We start from the raw sequence: 19,815 nt of genomic DNA on the forward strand, positions 1-19,815 counted from the left end.
TCACAAGCATTTCATCTGTTTCCCGATATCTGTGATTTCCCACTTTTAGTTGCATACTCCACGCAATTTCTCATCTTTATTTCGAAGTAAAACAGCTACACGAATCCTAAGCAAAATAGAAAAGAACAGCGGTTGCTGGGCTCTTTTGAATAGAAACAAAGGCCCAAATCGGCATGAAATCAGAATTCTGAATTTTAAACAATCTCAAGCTACTTTGCTCGGATACCAGCGCCATGCCCCTTGCATAAGGCTTGATTCAATATTTGAAAATTGTCTCTCATTGCTCTTCCTTCTTCAGCTGTTTTGAACTATTGCAGAGAACAGCAATTGATTGATATCCTCAGAGTCAGAATCATGCTTGCCATCCCCTGTGATTAAAAGCAAGTAGTTTCAGAGTGGTAAACATTTCAAAATTGGTGATCATATGTATGAAAATTTCACCTGTCTTTGGCCTGACTTGAACTGTCCACTCATTAATGATCTGCAAGGGGGAACAAAATATGTAAAAAGTAGCACTACCGCAGTCAATTTTTGTGATCTGCATTGTCTTGCACAGCATGTGTACATGGCTGGTAAGACAATATCTGCTAATATAAGTAATATGTGGATTTTTGCATGAATAAAGATATACTTCTCAGTATAAAGAAGGATACATGAAGATCCTCTCTAAAGAACCCAACATTCAAAGAATCGAACAAATGTTGCTTATGGCCATCAGTGACTCAGGCTGGTCCATACAGATACAACCTTATGTGGAAGGAAAGGGAAAACCCACTTTTCCATCTCTCATTTCCTTTTTGAGAAATTTTAAGCCCACTTTCCTTTCTCTTTGCAAAACCATTCAAGTGCTGATTTCGGCCTTTAGAGGCCCCATCGGAATAGCAGATGCAAATGAAGCAGAAGTTCGCACAATCCTTCAGCGCTTGAAGTTGCTCCATAATGTGGACTTGAATAAGGTGGTGGTGGAAGGGGATTCTCTCAAGGTTATTAGATGGTTGCGGGGTCCAAAACTGGTGCCTTGGAGATTTTCAGCCTAATTCGACGAAATTCAAGATATCATTGGGGTGGCGTTAGTCTCTTTTAAGCATGTTAGGCGATCGACCAATGGTTAAGCGGATTGTCTACCAAGAGCTGAGGTTCACAAAGAAAGCCTTGAGTTGTTTGATTTTCTTCCCCCGTAGTTGTTGGTTTGTAAGTTTGTTTCTTCTTATTCGATTGTAATATGCTCAGGGACCTTCTCGGTCTCTGTTTTTTTTTGGAATGAAACATATTTACCATTCCAAAAAAAAAAAAAAAAAAAAAAACCATTCAATTACAGTCTCAGGTATCAAAACCCCCCTCCCCAAACCATCCACCGCAGCCAGACTCATTGAGGATGGAAACCTTTCGAATTTCTAGCCCTAACCCTAATAGATATTACAGAAACAAAGCATAAACCTGCCTGCCTGAGTAGAATACATGGCCTAGTTTCTCGTTTTTAAGACTTTAACCCCATGGTGATGGGAAATGCACCAGAATTTAATCTCTGGAAAACATTCTTCCTGATGCAGTGATATGAGAACTAATTATCCTGGAGTTTGTCTCTGAAACCACATCTTTCCCTGCAAAATTGATATCATCGACACATCCAAGATGTTGCACGATGTACCAGGTTAGCCTTGCCCTTACCCTTACAGATGCAAATTGATGGTTGAGGATAAAATAGAAGGGTTCAAACTCTCCTAGAAAGAGAGAACTAGTAAGAGATAGTTCACACGTTCAAAACTTTCCTAAAGTTTCTTAGAACTCTAAGAAGACCATTCAAAAAAATCTCTAAGAGAAAGGATAGGATCACAAAACAAACAAGGGCCTTCAACAAATGAAATTCCCAAGGCACCAAACTCTTAGTAAACGTGAGGTGCTTCTTGAAGCAGAATAATTCCAGAAACAATTAAATTTCTAATATCTCACCTATGGCGTCATTTTTAATGGTGATGAAGAGCTCCTGTCCTCAAGTGGTATTTATACCCCACATCCATCCCTCGCTAAGAAATTATGATTTCCATCATCAACTGCTACAGCCTTAAGGATCTTAAATAGGAAAATGTATATGAGGAGTCTGTGTCTTAGTACCCATTCAATAAAAATTTTACAAGTTAAAGTATAGACATACATAGATCACACACACACACACACACACACACACACACACACACACACACACACACACACACACACACACACAGATATATATATATATATATGAGGAAATGAAGTATGTGTAGTTGCACAGATAAGCTATCTGTGCATGGCTGCACGAACCATAGTGGGGGCCACATTTTTTGGGGGATCCAAAGCATTCATTTGGAAGGCCCTTCCATGGATAGGGTGTGTACCAAAAATCAGCCATTTAGGATCATCCTAACCCAATCAAAGTTGGAGGGGAAAATGTACAGACACTGTTTCTGCCCATTTTTTCCCTCCACAAATGGCAGGGTTAGGATGATCCTAAAGGGCTGATTTTTGGAACACACCCTATCCATCGAAGGGCCTTCCAAATGATTGTATGGAGATGGTTTCTTAGGAACACCCTATCTATGTCAGGTTCTATGGAATGAATGGGTTGGATGAGTCAAACAACATGGGAGATGGTGTATTTATAGTGGGAGAATATGTATGCCAGAGGGAAAAAAAATGTAGCAAGGTTATGCAGTAAATTGCAATAGCAAGGCAACACTTTGTCTCGTATTACAAATACCTTGCCGAACAACTCCTTAAAGACATTGACTTGAATTTCAATTTTGGTTGCTTGCTGGCAAAGAGTGCAATTTTGGAGCACAATTTGGAAAATGCAACCACAAAAGTTTGTTCAGCAATTATGGGACAAAAGAGATTGTGACTTTCAGTCAGAAAGTGCTGTGGTAAATGAAAACCACCACAACATGCTCGTAGGCCATAGCCATGTTCAGCAGCTTATAATGAAAATGTTCTCCGGACTACGTTGTGTTAATTCAAAATATAGGGATGAAGCAGAAACAAAATACAAATAATTCCGAATGGTTCCAACCTTGTTCTTTATAGAGCAGGTTAAATACTCACATCACCTCAGATAGATCAGATGGAGACATGACACAAGCACTTTGGCAGCTGCTCTGCCACGCTTTCTATAAGATGGGTTGTACTAGACAAATAGTTCTCAAAAAGCAACAACCCATTGAGAACAAGAGCTTGTGGCTCATGATGCCACACATGGCATGTAATGATGAAAAGATTTACGTGCATTATTGTTTGCATGAATGTCGACCAACTCATCAAAGAAGCAATGCACAAACTCTGGCTACTCAGCCTTGGGAATTGTCCTAGTGCAGTATAATGAGGATGGTAATTTTGTAAGAGCAAGTTGTGACTGTTAGATGCTTTCTACGATTTATATCTTCCTATAAAAAAATCATTTGCTAATAATAATAACAGTAATGAGGGAAAGCTTTCATTTTGTGTTAAAAATGAAGATCCATGCATCTAATTGCAAGGCTTGGGGAAAACCAAATCTCAACCCATTATTAATGGCAAAGGGTGATTAATCATGGACAATGACTTAAGGTTGCACGGCATAGACTAACATTGGATTTGCGTGGAACATACCTCAGAGAATAGTGGTAAGTAGTGTTTGGTTGTCATCCTCGCAGAGTATTGGTAGGGGGTGTCGTCATTATATATATATATATATATATATATATATATATATATATAAAGAGACAGAGACAGAGACAGAGAGAGTTAAGAGAGAAATTCAAGCAAAATTCCACCTTTTTGTGGATTTTAGCTTGGATATCATAGGGAGGGGGGGCCAAGGGTGACACATCACCAGACATGCAATTATTAGCCAGAAGACATCCATGGGAGTCTCTTGGGATGTCAATGCCATATTGGAAACCAAACAAGGGGTTTTGCTGATGTGGCACCCAAATGCCAAGCAAAACCCCTAAGCCATCCCAGCTTTTGTGCAACCAAACTCATTCTAAGTGTAATATGTTACAGTGCTGATCAATGCAATACCACTATACCTTCGACAAAAAGAATCCTAATGGAAAGGCCCTATTTGTGTTTTAAAACATAAAAGATGGGTGATTGAGCCATAAACTATTTAAGTTTCCAGATACAATAACTACGCGTTCTAGAACCAACAATTGTGTTAGGAGTCATATCCCTTGGAAACTATTACAAAATACTTAAGTGACATGTTGAACAATGATTCTGACTATGGTGTCCTCTACAAAAAGGGTAATATTTCCAAGATGGCTTGTTCAAGAAAACATTTTAACAACTAACAGGTGTATTATGCCTTGAGATATTGAGATCTCTGATATATGACCGTTGTGGATCATACAGTACAAACAAATAGAGATGAAAAGACCATGGCAATGAGAATGAAAAGACCCATTAGATGGATAGCCATTATTCAAAAGAACTTCAAGGAGCAGAGTTGAAGGTTAAGGACAATGACAGCATATTATTTATTGAATTGGTGCATAAGCTCTCAACAGAGGATAGCCTAGAGTCATACTGCCAAATATTGTTCAGGTTACCTTTTTGGGGAGTTTTCAAAATTCAAAATTCTCTTTTTGAGATAATTTTTTTAATGGAACTTTGTTGAGATATTTACCAGAACATCTTGTGTGGAACAAAATAAATAAAATGTGCAAAAAATAAAACCAAAAAAAAAAGTTTTTTTTTCCAGGAATGTAAAAGGAAGTGCACGAGGCTCCCGTCATTGCAGGGTCTAGGGAGGGCTAGATGTACGCAGAGCCTTACCCCTGCTTTGCAGAGAGGCTGTTTGCGTGACTCGAACCCATGACCACCAGGTCACAATGGAGCAACCTTACCGTTGCGCCAAGGCCAGCCCTCCTAAAAGGAGGATATAATACTGGGAAAATTTAGTGAAACATACATTCGGATATTAATGCAATAGTAATACCAAGAAAATCTAATTTTAGAGATATCAGGAGTTTACATTAACACACATTGGATTTGCAGGGCAATTTCGCGAAAAGCCATTTTGTGGCTCACTTTTGCACAAGAGAACAGCCACCTCAGATAAATTAAATGAATAAGATAAAATCTGCTAAAAAGTGAGCATGTGTGGCTGTTCTCATGCAAAAGTTAATCGTGAAATGGCTTTCCGCAAAATTGCCAAGCAAATCCCCCGCAACCCACGCGCGCGCGTACACACACACATATATAGTGGAAATATTGGGACACTTTCAAAATCTCAGAGGCATTTATTGCTATCTTGATCCTGGAGACTATAAGAATCTTGCGGATCCATTGTGATCTCATTACCCATAAGGAGACAGCAATACAGCATAACAGAAGTTTTCTTTCCTACAAACTGGGGTGCAGCGAATAGCGCTTTATTCCTACTGTCAAACTTGAGGTTTTGATATATCCTTTGTTTTCTCTCTTCTGTATGTGCTTGCTTAAATTGCCAGTAAAGCTAACACATTGCAAAAAAGGAACCTAACATTTTATTGGTAGGTTGGGATCCTTTGGATTCTTTCCAAGGATTTAAGATTTATTAATTATTAAACATATTATGTGCAAATTATAGCATTCAATAAAAATATTTATAGAAGGAATTAACCAAACTAGAGGAAAAGAATACTGGCGCATTACCTGAAAGAGGAAACAATATAAGCAAGTCTCTTTTAAGAGAACCAAGATATCTTACAAACAGTCGAACCAACAAATTCTCATTTAAATAAATTGATGTAGCAAATGTACCTGATTTAAATTAGTGTATGCCAAGTCATCAGAATCGCTGATAAGGGGGAGGCCGGACGATGCTTGCATGCGCTTCAATAAACTCCTATTTCCAACCAGGGTTGTCCTGGCCTTGTCAATCAAATCCTGGAATTTAATTGTCACCACAGAACATATGCAACCATCACAGTAAACAGTGTTGAAAGGTAGAATTAAACATGAAACACAGTGTTAAGAACTAAAGGCTCCGCCAAAATCCCAAAAAATATAAAATCATAAACAAATTATTTTGGCAACCAATTAGAAAATAAAAACATCAATGACCTGAAAACAAGACATGCCCAAAAAACTAATAAGAAATGTAGGTTGCATAGTCAGTTGATCATAAAAGTAATATGGCTATTGCCATTCCATGTTGGTGTAAATGTAGATAGTATACACAGGAATACACAATGAGCTTTTTATAGTAGTTTGATTGAAAAGTGCCTTGATAGAGAAATTAACTGAAGCACCTACGAAAACTGCACAGGAACCTCTAATATTTATTGTGGAAGTAATTCAATAAGCTAAATTATTTCACATATGATAACAAATTGTCCAAACTCTTTTGAGTACATATCTGGAAAGTAAATATTGTCTGGGTATGATGTCTTTAGGTTGTGTTTGGTAACCATTCTGATCTTTCTATTATTGGAAATCTGGAATCACCTCCTCGGATTCCACATTTTCCAAAGTGGTTTTAATGCGGGTGCTTAAGAGGGAAGAAGAAGAGAATCTTGAACACAAGAACACAACTAAGAGAAGAAGAAGAAATGGGAGCAATGCTCAACCCAATTGATATTCGATCAATTACATAAGTTTTCCAAAATCCAAAATCCCCTTATACAGTTGATTTCTATCTATTTAAATGAAAGACAACAAGAGAAAATTCGTTTAAGCACCTCCACTAGCTAGCTTAGGGACTAAGATAACATTAATTGCTTTGGAACTCACAAAATCTGACTAGCTTGGGTTGGGAACCAACAAACACAGTCCACTAAAACTGTCATATCTCTCCAACCACTAATCCAATTTTCGAGCACATCTCAAAAAGATCTACAACCTCCTAGTTTACCACCTTTCCAAATTTTGCCATCTAGAATCAATAAAATCGGCTACCATTATAAATAAAAAAAATGCCATCTAGAAGTCCAAAAATCATGTTAGAAAACGGGCAACATCATTATAGCGGGAATGCACATTGAAACTCCACCCAAGCCACCTAGGCATAACATGGCTACCATGTTGGTACTGCTTCAGGTTTCAGGAGCAGAATTATGTTTAGCAACTCACATATTAGAATCACTTTTTTTCTTTTTTCTTTTTCTTTTTCTTTTTCTCGGTGCGTACGTGCGTGCGTGGGGTTGTGAGTGGGTGGAATAGAATCACATTTAGAAAGTCATATGATCAAAGCATAAGAAACATTCAAACAGTATCAAGATAAATGGACAAATCCACCTTATTAGTTTAACAGGACTAAAGTACTTCTTATAACCAGATATCTTGGACCTATGATGGGTGGGGGACCATCCTTTATTAGAGTGAATAAGTTACATAGAATAGAGGGAGCCATCTTGAGTCTTAAGAAGTCTTTTTCTTTTTACAGGGTTTTAATTGAGGATTTTAAGTGAATTTAAGTCAACCGGGGGTAGTAGAGTCTTTTCCCACCCAAATCCCTAAGTCACTTAAGTTTAAGGTTGTTTTAAATATGCCCCACCTGCAATAAGAAAATTCCAAAAGTGGGTATACTTTTCATGAGTTTATTACTTAAATAATTGTTGATTGAGTGCGGATTGAAATTTAATCACTCCAAGTTCTAATAGGATCATAGTTTTAATTTTTAACCCCCCCCCCCCCCCCCCCCCCCCCCGTCATCGTAGACTCCCCTTGAGTAGACTCTTTTTTCCCCTTGGTTGTGTTCCGTGTTCGCCGCTGCGTTCCACATTTTTCCGTACAGAGTCAATAAAAACTCATTTGACTCTCCCAAGTTATAACCACGTCAACCGAGTACTCGGACGCATTTTGACCCGCATCCGCATTTTGAAACACCGAATAGGATTAAAGCTTTAGTTATAGCCAGATTCTTTTAATTTTTGCTTTATTTAAAGGGAGAGTTCGGTGAATTTGAGAAATAAAAAATAGAGATTTCAACACTACTTTGCTATGTGGATTCATAGCAAGATTTTCTAGGTAGATTCCAAGAACCCTAGGGTGGATTCCTTGCGTACTTTTCTCCGTTCTTTCTTTTTTAAGTGTTCTTGCTTTGAATTCTTTTACAAGATACAGATTCATGCATCTCTTTCCCCGCATTTTTTTCTCTTTCCCAAACCCTAGTTCTTTGGGTTTCCTTTATTCAACTTGTAGTCTCTTAAATTCCTATGGATGTCATCTTTTGCATTTTCTAATCTTCACAGTTCTTTTTTTCTCTAATCTCTTTCTTTCTTCCTCTCCCTCTAATTTCTGAGTACATCACAAATAAAACCTGCTGTAATTATTTTTCTCATTTTTTTTTAATGGTAGCAGACTTTGAATAAAAGGGGGAAAGGGCGACCAAGGCAGTCAACCTGAGAAAGTACAAAGGAAAAATGAAAACACTGTGTAGAAATCTGAGAAATACTTCTCAACACGGATCGAGCACGATATGCAACAATATACCAAAAGAACGATGCAGAGAAACACAATCACACAAGAAACACAAGATTTTACGTGGTTCGGCACTACCTATGTACACGGGGGAAGATTTTCACTATTTCGGTCTAGGGTTACAAAGTCTCTTCTTCTTGGCCAAGAAAACACAAAAGAATAAAAACCTCATCCCGCAACCCTAACATGTGGCGTGTGCGTCGCGCACATTAGTCTGTCAGGGTCCTGTATAATGCCAGAATACAAGACATCTGCACAACACACAGAAAAAGAAAAGATACAAAAAAAGGCCCAAATCAAGGGGGCAAAAAATAAAACCACTCCAGAGCTTGCCTATCTACTCCTTCTCTAGCCAAAGCATCGGCCACACTGTTAGTTGACCTCTTCACATGATTGAAAACCATTTAGGAACCTTCAATTTTATCAAATATCTCATCAAAAAAGCCAGCAAATCTCCACGGCGGAACAGAAGAGCCTCTAAGCCATCTAATGGTATTTAAAGAGTCCCCCCCCCCTCCCTCCACAATCACCCGGAAAAGATCCACCTTTTCCAACTGCAAAATCCCTTGGTGAATCGCTCTGACTTCAGCTTCACTCGCATCAACCACTCCAATTGGGCATGAGTAAGCCCATAAAACTTCTCCGCTTTGGTCCCTTAAGACCCCTCCTATACCACCTGGACTCGGATTCCCCATGTTGGATCCGTCAAAGTTCAATTTCGAACTACACACCACTAATTATATCAATTTCTTGGTTTTTTCCTTGAAATGGAAGTATATCAATTTCTTGTTTAATCTCGATTTTTAACTATAATGTACGTATTACTACTTGGATGAGAGGGCAACTATAAAACTATGAGCCATAGTTTTTTAGTGTTTTGGCCATCCTCAATATGATGTAACCCTTCCCACAACCACATCCGGGACCAAACATGCTTCCAAGTATGCCAGTAATAGCAAGTACTTTTCACATCATAACAAAGAAGTAGCAAACAACTCGTACCAACGAAGGTTTTGATTCTATAAATACCAAAATAAGTACCAAAAAAATAAGTCCACTACTCATACTCCAAGCAAAAGTTAGAACTTTTTCACACGGCCATATAAAACAGATGATATAATACAAATATCAAGTTGCACTCTAAAGTAAATCTGAGGGAGCCCCATGATGCCCATTCATTGCATTCGTAATGGAGCCCCTAACTCGTGTCATCTCCCTTGAACATCGCAATTGCTTAGTATTGGTCGAAGGAAATGCAAAATCTAGTCCATTGTTCTCACCATAGTTTCAAAACTCTCCGGCATCATAGTTGACTCGCCGAAGTTGACACCCTTTTACCTTGGTCGTGATCTTGTCCGAGTCTGTGTTTTGCCCTACAGAGTAAATCAAAACGTCATTCATCTCCCAGATTACAACCGCGTCAACCGAATACTCGCACGCGTCAAACCGAGTACTCAATCGTGTTGCGTTGAGATGAATAGGATTTGCTTTGCCCGTGTCCTGGCCCGCATCTGCATTTGAAATATCGGTTCTCACCCTCACCCTCCATAATACAATCTTTATTCTCGTAGTATCAACTCAACTAAGCCTTTGTCCCAAACTAGTTGGGGTCGGCTAATGAATCCTTTATTCTCGTAGTCTATAAAATTAAAATCCTTATCCATTTGCATTTTGATTCTTATTAAGTATTGAATCATACAGGTTGTGACCACCATTAATGCTCAGGTCTAAAGGGAGAAAGGAACATAAAAAACGTGACCTAAGTGTACCAACACAAGGATTGATCACGTTGCACAACGATGAATGTGCATAGTTGAACAACTCTCTCTTTTTTTCGAATGGTAGTTGAACAAGTCTCTTGCCCCAATAGGATTCCTACCTCTACCCCGAGAATATTGCAAATTGAAACACCTGCCATGTTAAGGTATCAAAAACCCCAAAAAATTCTATAGATCAGGTCAACAACTCACACACACACACACATTTTTTTTGGAATGGTAGTTGAACAACTCTCTTGCCCCAATAGGATTCCTACCTCTAACCCTAACCTTGCAAATTGAAACGCCTGCCATGTTAAGGTATCAAAAACCCCAAAAAATTCTACAGATCAAGTCAACGACTCACTTTAAGGTACCAACACAAGGATTGAACTCAGACACTCAGACTCAGACACACACACATGTATATGCATATAAACCATCATTTCGTCATTGTGGACATCTTTACAAGTTCTTAAATCCATCTTAACTATTGTATCATAGCAAATAGTTCATAAGATAAAACAAGCACCCAATAGAAAAAGTGATAAGGTCAACAATGAAAGTATTCATTGTTGATAAGGGATGAGATAAAGATTTTTTCTCGCATTACTACAAGATTTCTGCATTTTTTTTTTTCCCTCTTCTGCTTTTCTTCTTGTTTTGTTTCTAGCCTGGTGCAGTTTTCTTCTATTTGGTCAGAGATCTTCTCGGTCTTGTAAAGTATTCTACCATAAGAAAGCACAATTAAAACCATTCACCAATTCGCATCAACCGAAATAAATTACAGGTTCAAAGCCTAACAAACAAGTCATAGTCTAAAAGGACACATATCGCCAGACACAATCATAACAATACGGGCATGCAACTCAACAAACATGGTTCACGAGGATTTAAAAATCCCATATCATAAAAAAAAACAAAAAATAACAGTCATGGAGACACTATGACCCTGACATCACGGCAATCGCTGCAGCAACCACATCTTCTTCTCATGTGGCACCGTCATGAAAGCCTCCCTCCACCCCCGATCTTGCAACAACTTCATCCCCTTCACGAACTCATCCGGTCCCACTCCTTCAAGAGTATTAAGAACCTCCATGCAGTTGGCAATAGAGTAAGGATCAACCTCTACAGTCGAGGACGGAGATGTGAATGAAGATGCACCGGTCAAGGAGGCCATCCTAGCTCTCGAGACATTTAAGGGCTTACACGCTTCGGTGAATTCCGGACTCTTACTCCCCCTACGAAGAGCAGTGGGTGTCCTATCACGTCTACGAAGGTGAGAATCCCCAGCATCATCCGTATGAGTTGTGGCTCCAATCACTTCATCGGTATGGGCTGGAAGGTCTGCAACTGGATCATAGTCTTCATCAGAGTCTGATGGGTCCTTAGCATGTCTGACGACTAGCTCCCCAGTTGCAGCGTTTTCACCATATATCAACTGCAATTCTACCCAACGAGGGCATCCCTTCTTCCTAAACGTTGCAGCATATGCGTTTTCCTGAAATTATCAATCAAATAATCATGTCGCATTCAAGACAATAAAGTCCACCAATTAATAATTAATTCCACCATCTATCAATCATTTCTATTTCCAAATTCAGAAGTTACATGTTACCTGAATATATGTGTTCCACACTGAGTCCTCTGCCATCGCGGTTTTCGTCACTGGATTCCAATCAAATCCTGTCACCTCAATAAGCTTCTTGAACTCTCTATACTCTTTCCTCAACTTTTGGAACTTATTCCTAAATTGAAGTAAAGTATACTCATGCCCAGTCTTCTGATAAAAGCCTGCCTGGATGTCTTTCCAACCCTTCTTCGAAAATGTCGTTGTGCGTCTGGTACCTTTCTTCACCTCTTCCACCATTAGATCTATATAAATATTAGTATCCCTCAAAGTCCACCTTGCTGACTCAATCTCATGTTCAGCTTCTTTCACCATCTTACCAATGGTGGATTGATTTCCCTCCATCTAAAAGTGGTTATTAAAATAAGCATTCTCATTCATGCCAGAAAGAATTAGAAAAAAATACTGAAATAAAATGTTACCAGATAAAAGACACAAAAACAAAATGTAAAAGTAGAAAATAATTAAATATGCAGAAATAGGCAGATCATATTTCAAGGTAGATGGGTGGTAAATTGTTGAGAAGATGGTTATCTGAGCTTGTCAAAAGCTGATAAGAACAAATTGGTACAGAACGTAGAACCACTCAATCTCAAGAAACCAAATTAAAATGATTTAAGTCACGTATTCGTTAATTAACAAGTAACAACAATCACTACACAGTGCCACAAGTGCTAGACATCAAATATCACACAAAACAAAACATAGAACTGTCCCATTTTCGACTTCGTGTCAATACATACTAGATACATACATGTAGCTGATAGGAATTCTCTGGCATGGAATGTTGAATTGGAACCATATTTACGATGTTGTGAATTATGAGATGAATTTTAAAAGAACATGATATCAAATGTTGATGTAATTCACGAAGAAGAAAAATCAAGAAGGCTGTTAACACTGGCCAGCAGAAGATCGTTCGAAAATCCAAGCGAATAAAATAAAATAAGATACCTGCTTTGCAGCGAGCAGCTCACGGCACTCCTCTTTTAACGAGGATAGGTCTTCCTGAATTTTCTTAATCCTGGAAACAAGCTTCAAAGGATTTGCCTGCAAAATCAGTGAGTGTTTTGACAATGAAATGGCAAACCCTAGAAAAAGGATCAGGTAGAGAAAACGAAGAGAAGGAATAAAACCCTAGAATGATGTGCGAAAGAGAGAAACCCTATAAATGAGAAAGAGAGTGTGGGGTTACATTGTGAGGATAGATTTGTTGGAATTCCTTGTCGAGTCTGTGTTGAACGAGGGTGAGGTCATAGTTGGCTTTCGTCAAAAGCTTCACCAGATCGTCCACCGCTGCATGCTGAGCCATTTCTCTCCTCCTTTTCCCGCTTTAGAGTGGACAGCCCCGCTCACCCTAACGCCAACATTTATCGCGGCGACCGGGCGTTGCAGCGCGTAACAAGGGCATCAGATTCAAATAGGTGAGTTTTGATACGGTGTAAGCCCGTATGGTCCAGGATTTTACAAAACAACTGTACGGCAGAACAGCGTAGGATAATCAGAGATTCTATAGATGTAAGCCCTTATAGTCCCGTATTTTTCAAAAAGTACTGTACGGGCCACACTGTCGGATGATCCAAACCGTCCATGTGATTGGCCATAAAATAAATTGGTTGTACGTAAAAAAAAAAATCACCTTTGATCTTTGGGAATGCATAGTAAGGAAACCTCTGTAGATCGGAGGGCTAGGGCACAAGCTATTTAGGTTGTGGTCCATCATCCTATGATATGGTCCGTAGAGTACTCTTCGAAAAATGCGGTACTATGAGGGCTTACCCCATTTAAAATCTCGGATGATACGAAGCATCCCTTTGATGCACCACAAAGTACTCATTTCAATAGGATGATCCTAGCCCTCCAATCTAAGGAACAACTGCATACTATGGAAACCTCTATAGATTGGGATCATCTTATGGAAATGATTTTTGGGACGCAACCGATTGTCTATCAAAGGGACGGTTTGGATCATCCTATGGTGAAGGACGTACACTACTTTTTTGAAAAATACTGGACTATAAGGGGCTTACACCATATAAAATCTCCAAATAGTACTGTATTGGTGCTGCCCTTGATATTTGAACCAACACCGGCACACCAATTAAGATAGGCCTATATGTACTGAAACACTTGCTTAATGACCCAAGAGAAATTATATGATGGAAGGGCGTAGAAACATGCAGTCATAAATCCCATCCTTAAATCCTTAATATTTGATCCAACAGTAGCTCAAATATCAAGGGTGGTACTTCCATTGTTATCCTTCATTCATTTCAAGAACAACCCCACTAGGTAGGGTATGTATACAAGACTAGCGGCTCAAAATAAAATTATTTAAGCAGGCTAGCCATCTCCAAAATAGCTCATCCAAGATTTCTATAGTCACGGAGGACAATTTCTTTCGGATGAGCCATGCACCAGAATTGACCTCTCAGGGTGTCAATTGGCTAGGACCATGGTTCGATAAGATCTAACCCGAATGAGACAAGTCTTGAACACTAATTTTAATTTGATGCATCTTTTATTGATCCATATTTTAGGTTCTGATTAGAGTCCAAAATTTTATAGATACAGAGGATTTGCTAGGGACCATCGCAGAAGGCATTTTGCAGACAGGTTGTTGCATGAGAGAGCAGCCACCTCAGATGAATTAAATGAATAAGACAACATCCCCGCCTATGTCACTGCTCTATCATGCAACAGCCCGTCCGCAAAATGCCTTCTTAGATGGTCCCTAGCAAGTACCCGGATACATATTCATGATCCAAGGACATGTCCAAGGCCGATTGGTGCCCGACGAATTAGAAAATAGCTCACATGTTTTGCATACACTAGTATAGATTATAATGGGTACATTAGTAATTTTATTATAACATTGTTTAATATAAGTTTAAATGCATCTTTATATTCTTTCATAACAAAAGATGTTAATATTCACTCATTGAACTCGTAATATACTTTTCATGACTTTTGTCATGTTACTAAAATATTTTTTATTTTGTTCCTGAATCCCTAGCAGTCCTATAGACAACCTTAATTTCAAGGGACTTAGGGGTAGGATCTGAGGAATTCTCCAATTGTAATTTGAGCGCTTCGCGTCCTGGATATGAGGGGATCTTATCTGAATTGACACTGCTATTTTTCTCTACGATTCTAACGAATGTTTTAAAACCTGGATTATGATCAGATTGAAAACTTTGTTATGGACTTGAAATCATAATTGTCCCCAGAAGTCTTGTTAGAGGCATTGATCCTTTGTTTCGTTACGGCGTAAGAGCCCAAGGTAGACCTAAATTTAGTGTGTGTGTGTGTGTGTGGGTGTGAGCAATAAAATAAGAAATTAGCTTTCCATAAAAAATAGGTAAACTTTACTTTAAAGATGAGCCTAATTACTGAAGTGATAAACCTACGATAAACTTTATACTTAGTTGTTTGAAGAGTATTCTTTGTATAGGAAATGGATTAAAGAATCATAATAAAATCGTATCTTCTCTCCAACTTTATTTCAAACATAATAAATTTCCAAAATAATGGTAAATTTTTTATTCAAAATTTTCATGAAACATTCCAAATTCAAATGGATTCAGACTCTAAGACTTTGCAGCTAAAAGTTAAAATTTCCTTATATTATTGCAACTCATATGAGTCTCACATGAACTTTTACGAGGCGGTATAACTCTCATATGATGATATTGAGCATTGTATGAGAAAATAATCATTTTTGAATTGTTTTAACTGAAAACTCTGTTAAGGGAATATGAATTTTTAATATATCTCTATAGTCACATTGATTTTGAAGGGATTTCTTCTATAACAACTGACATTTTCTTGTTTCTAAAAGTTTGGACGGAAGCTGAGGAACACTTCTTCAAAAATAGTCCTTCAAACTTTTAATTATGAGGTGTCTTCCCTTTTGAAAACCATTAATTTGCATATAGTAGGTGAAAATCGCTTTTAATTCATGAATATTAGGTAGAGTAATTATCTATTCCTTTAGATTTTCTAGTATGATTAAAGTATAGATCTTAGCTTATTTTCTTTCAATTTGTAATTAAATTCTTTTTCTTTTTTTTTGCAAATTTACCTTCAAATTCATTAATTGTGTAGGTTCTAGTATCTTTTAGGATAATTTATTTAATTTAAGTTTTCAAAAGAAGTTTAGATCTATGATCATTCACCTTCCATTCATCCAAAAATTTTGAATTGTAGTCTAGCAAGGCCTTAAAATTGTCTTTCATTTGGATTCTGAATTGTCTTTCATTTACGAGTTTCAGACTAAACTTCAAGATAATTATAGATTTGAATGCATTTCATATGTATTTCCTCCAATGAAAAAATTGTGATCTATGAATTCTATAGATCTAAAGAGAATTCAGATCATGGAAATTTTGGCTTCAGTTGAACTCATGAATATAGTGTTTTTATATGGTGTCCGCTTGTAGCCGCGCCCTTTGATTATTTGATTCAACCATAGCCAACTTTATAATGGGCTGTCGTTGGATCAAACATCAATGGCAACACTTTATAACTCACCAGGAATGTAAGATAATTGGATCTTTTTCTTTTGGAAAAATTGTAACAGTAGTGGTAGGAGGTTTCATTAATAGCTTAGTTTTATATTTTGATCCTACTTTTTGATCCAGTTTGCATGAATTGGATATTTGTTGTAGCATTAGATCCTCTATAACTCTCTACAACTATTTTCATTAATCAAACATGGTGGTGAAAGCCCCTTTTTTACTTGTAGGGACAACCCCTCTACTTTAAAAAATAGTCATGAATACCTTGTGAAGATATTTGTCACATCTTGTTGTTTGTTCTTTCATCAGCAATCATTCAAGAAATGGGTGGGTTTCTTGTACGCTCATTGGATTGTCTTTAGTTTTTTTTTTTCATGTGTTTTCGATGTTTGTAAATCCTTTGATGATACATTCTGTGATGTGTTTCTCTCTTATTTTTTCCTCCATTATCATTGGATTCCATGTGTTTTGAAAGATTAGACAGAATTTGACGTGTCTGCTTTTTCTTTTCTTTTTTTCTTTTTTTGCCAAAACGCAGTTCCAAAATGAAAGGGAAATGATATCCACAGTTCCACACTCCTTGTTTTGATAATGACGCCATATTTTTATACCCATTGTCAGCCCGTATTCCAGTATTTTTCATAAAGTATTGTACGGGAGACACATATGATGATCCAAGCCGTCCATGGGCCATACAGTTCCCCTATAGATTGGAGGGCTGAGGTCATCCTATGTAATTGATTTTTGGGCACAACTTATTTACGTTGTGGGCCATCAAATTGACGGTTTGGATCATCCTACAGTGTGGCCGTAAAGTACTTTTTGGAAAATATTGGACTATACAGGCTTACCCCATATGAAAACTCACATTTTTAAATTAGGTGTGCCCAAAAAAATCATTTTAATAGGATGATCAAAGGGACGCTTTGGATCTGTGGTGTAGGCCGTACAATATTTTTTGAAAAATACTGGAATATAGGGGCTTACACCATATAAAATCTCCAAATGCAGCTCTTGATATTTGATCCAACGCGGGGACATCATTTAAGATAGGGCCTATATGTATTGAGCCACTTGCTTAATGATTCTAGAGAAATTATAGGATGAAAGGGCATATAAACATGCACTCATCATCCTTGATCCAACAGTAGCTCAAATTTCAAGGGTGGCACTTCCATCCTACCACCTTTAAGTGTTTGTATGCCCCTCCATCATATAATTTCTCATGATCAAAACCACTCATTCACTAAGGCTTTGCTTGTTTTGGATTTTTGAGAACAGATTATGAATCCAAAATTGATTATTGGACTCAAAATTAAGGTCTTGTCCATTTCGGATTTTGAGAACCGGTTGTCAATCCAAGACTGATTATTGGACTCAAGTTTATGTTTAGGCCGTATTTGTTTTGGATTTTAAGAATCACTTGCTAGTCCAATCATATTTGGCCTTATGATCGGTTCTCAAAATCCAAAACAAACAAGACCTAACCATGTTTCAATGGCCAAGGAGCCCCCATTGAACGCTTCCAAGATTTTTTTAATTTCTCATTGTCCATTATGTGGCCACAAATTAGAGGGTTAGAGTTGTCCAATGTGGATTTTGATCCGCAGTCCATCTATAGCAAAGTTTAGGAAATAAATGGTTTTAATCATTGAGCTGCATGGGTCACTTGTTTAATAATCCAAATCAATGTAGGCATTTTTGTGGATGTTCACCTCGGAGATAGCAAGTCCTCTATCAAAATCAATGTAGCCCTTTTGGGGTTTATGATATCATTAGATTGCCTTGCTATCCTCCATTCATCTTATAACAAAATATATTAATATTCACTCATTGAACTGTACAGTAATGTACTTTTTTATGATTTTTTGTAATTTTACTAAAATATTTTTTATTTTGGTGCTGAATCCATGGCAGTCCTATAGACAACCTTAATTTCATGGGACTTAGATTCAAACGCTAAGGGTAGGATCTGAGGAATTTTCCAATTGTAATTTGAGTGCTTCGTGCCCTGGATGTGTGTGGATCTTATCTGAATTGACACTGCTATTTTTCTCTACGATTCTAACCAATGTTTTAAAACCTGGATTATGATCAGATTGAAAACTGGTCCAACCAGGGTTTAGAGTATGTTCAATCGTGGCCCCACGTAATAAATAAAATAAAAATTAATAAAACAATCATATTTAGTTTCATAAATATCATAATATATTGATAGACAAGTTTATTTATATATGATTGTAAGTAGTGTAATATGTCTTAGTGGAAAATCAAAGAATTCTTGATGATGACGCAAATAATTTAAGAAAAGTATAAAAATAGGAAAGATAAAGAAAATTTAGCGTGCGCGCGCGTGTGTTGGTGGTGCTTTTGTGGGGGGCGGGGAGATGAGCCTATGATTTGTTGGTGTGTATGTTGAGAGTCATCGCCGACTCCACGCATGTCCCGGAGGGGACAGGCCGGCGCGACATGATGCGAACACGACGCGGCACAGTGCGGATCAACGCGTGCGGACCCACATGGACAACTGGTATCTTAGTTAAACTAGGAATCCTAGTTTGGTTCCGTAGTTTGGTTTGGTTGTTTTGAATTAAAGTTAGAATATGAGACATGTGGCTGTTTTGAACTGACGTCTTTTGAAGAAGCCAAAGGTATTCCTGAATGGGAGGAAGCAATGGAAGATGAGATCCAAGGCTTGAAGAAGAATGAAATGTGGGGTCTAGTTCCACTACCTGTCAGAGCGTCACCTATTTCGTGTAAGTGGGTGTACAAGGTAAAGACCAAAGCGGATGGTTCGGTACAAAGGTTCAAGGCGAGACTTGTCGCTCGAGCCTTCTCTCAGAAGTACGGGCTTGACTATGATGAGACGTTCAGTCCAGTAGCTAAAATCCCTACAATACGTGGGTTCATTGCCCTTGCTGCTTGTAAAGGGTGGAAGTTATGGCAAATGGATGTGAATAATGCATTCTTGCAGGCGAATTGGATCGAGAAATTTTCATGGAGCAACGGGGTTTGAGAGTACCGAGAATTAACAATACGTATGCAAGTTACAGAAGGCTTTATTTGGCTTGAAGCAGGCTCCAAGAGCATGGTACGATAAAATAGAGGAGTTTCTCACTGCTAGTGGTTATTCAATGGCGTTGTCGGATTCTAGTTTGTTTGAGAAGTTCACGGACAATAAAATTTCAGTGGTCCTTGTGTATGTTGATGATCTAATCGTTACTGGAGATGATTTGGAGAAGATCAAAAGAATCCGAGTCAATCTTGGAACACGCTTTCAGATGAAGGAGTTGGGAGAGCTCAATCACTTTCTTGGTCTTGAGATGGATCGAACAGAGAAAGGGATATTTATAAGTCAATGGAAATATGCCAGAGATCTACTCAAGCGATTCGGGATGGCCGAGTGCAATCTAATTGCCACTCTGATGGAGATTAAAGCTTCGAGTAGAGGAAGGAGAAGAACTTGAAAGTCAGAGTATGTATC

At 38.0% G+C, this 19,815-nt stretch overlaps 1 protein-coding gene across 2 annotated transcripts; it reads right to left on the reverse strand.

Annotated features, from left to right (window-relative positions):
* Positions 1–57: 57 nt before the first annotated feature.
* Positions 58–13,290, reverse strand: LOC143879608 (spindle/kinetochore-associated protein). Of its 2 annotated transcripts, XM_077382075.1 has the most exons (5): positions 13,007–13,274; positions 12,766–12,861; positions 5,761–5,886; positions 442–481; positions 58–368 (listed from the first exon to the last, which is right to left on the reverse strand). In XM_077382075.1, the coding sequence occupies exons 1-5, from the start codon at positions 13,121–13,123 to the stop codon at positions 295–297; spliced, it is 453 nt and encodes a 150-aa protein (XP_077238190.1). In that variant the 5' UTR covers positions 13,124–13,274; the 3' UTR covers positions 58–294. The 2 variants fall into 2 exon arrangements, with proteins under 2 accessions (XP_077238190.1, XP_077238189.1); XM_077382074.1 differs by lacking the exons at positions 58–368; positions 442–481; positions 5,761–5,886 and adding exons at positions 10,920–11,682; positions 11,800–12,156 and having other exon boundaries at positions 13,007–13,290.
* Positions 13,291–19,815: the final 6,525 nt, after the last annotated feature.

This window comes from Tasmannia lanceolata, unplaced genomic scaffold (assembly GCF_043159265.1).
Source record: "Tasmannia lanceolata isolate RefF3 unplaced genomic scaffold, GAP_Taslan_0.1 ptg000006l, whole genome shotgun sequence".
In the NCBI taxonomy this organism is placed as follows: Eukaryota; Viridiplantae; Streptophyta; class Magnoliopsida; order Canellales; family Winteraceae; genus Tasmannia; species Tasmannia lanceolata.

Excerpts from the sequence above, each read along its gene's own strand:
- LOC143879608 (XM_077382074.1), bottom strand. The coding sequence starts at position 13,123 with ATGGCTCAGCATGCAGCGGTGGACGATCTGGTGAAGCTTTTGACGAAA. Across the intron at positions 12,862-13,006 it reads AACAAATCTATCCTCACAAT|GCAAATCCTTTGAAGCTTGT; the intron begins GTAACCCCACAC and ends CTGATTTTGCAG. Across the intron at positions 11,683-11,799 it reads TGTGGAACACATATATTCAG|GAAAACGCATATGCTGCAAC; the intron begins GTAACATGTAAC and ends TGATAATTTCAG.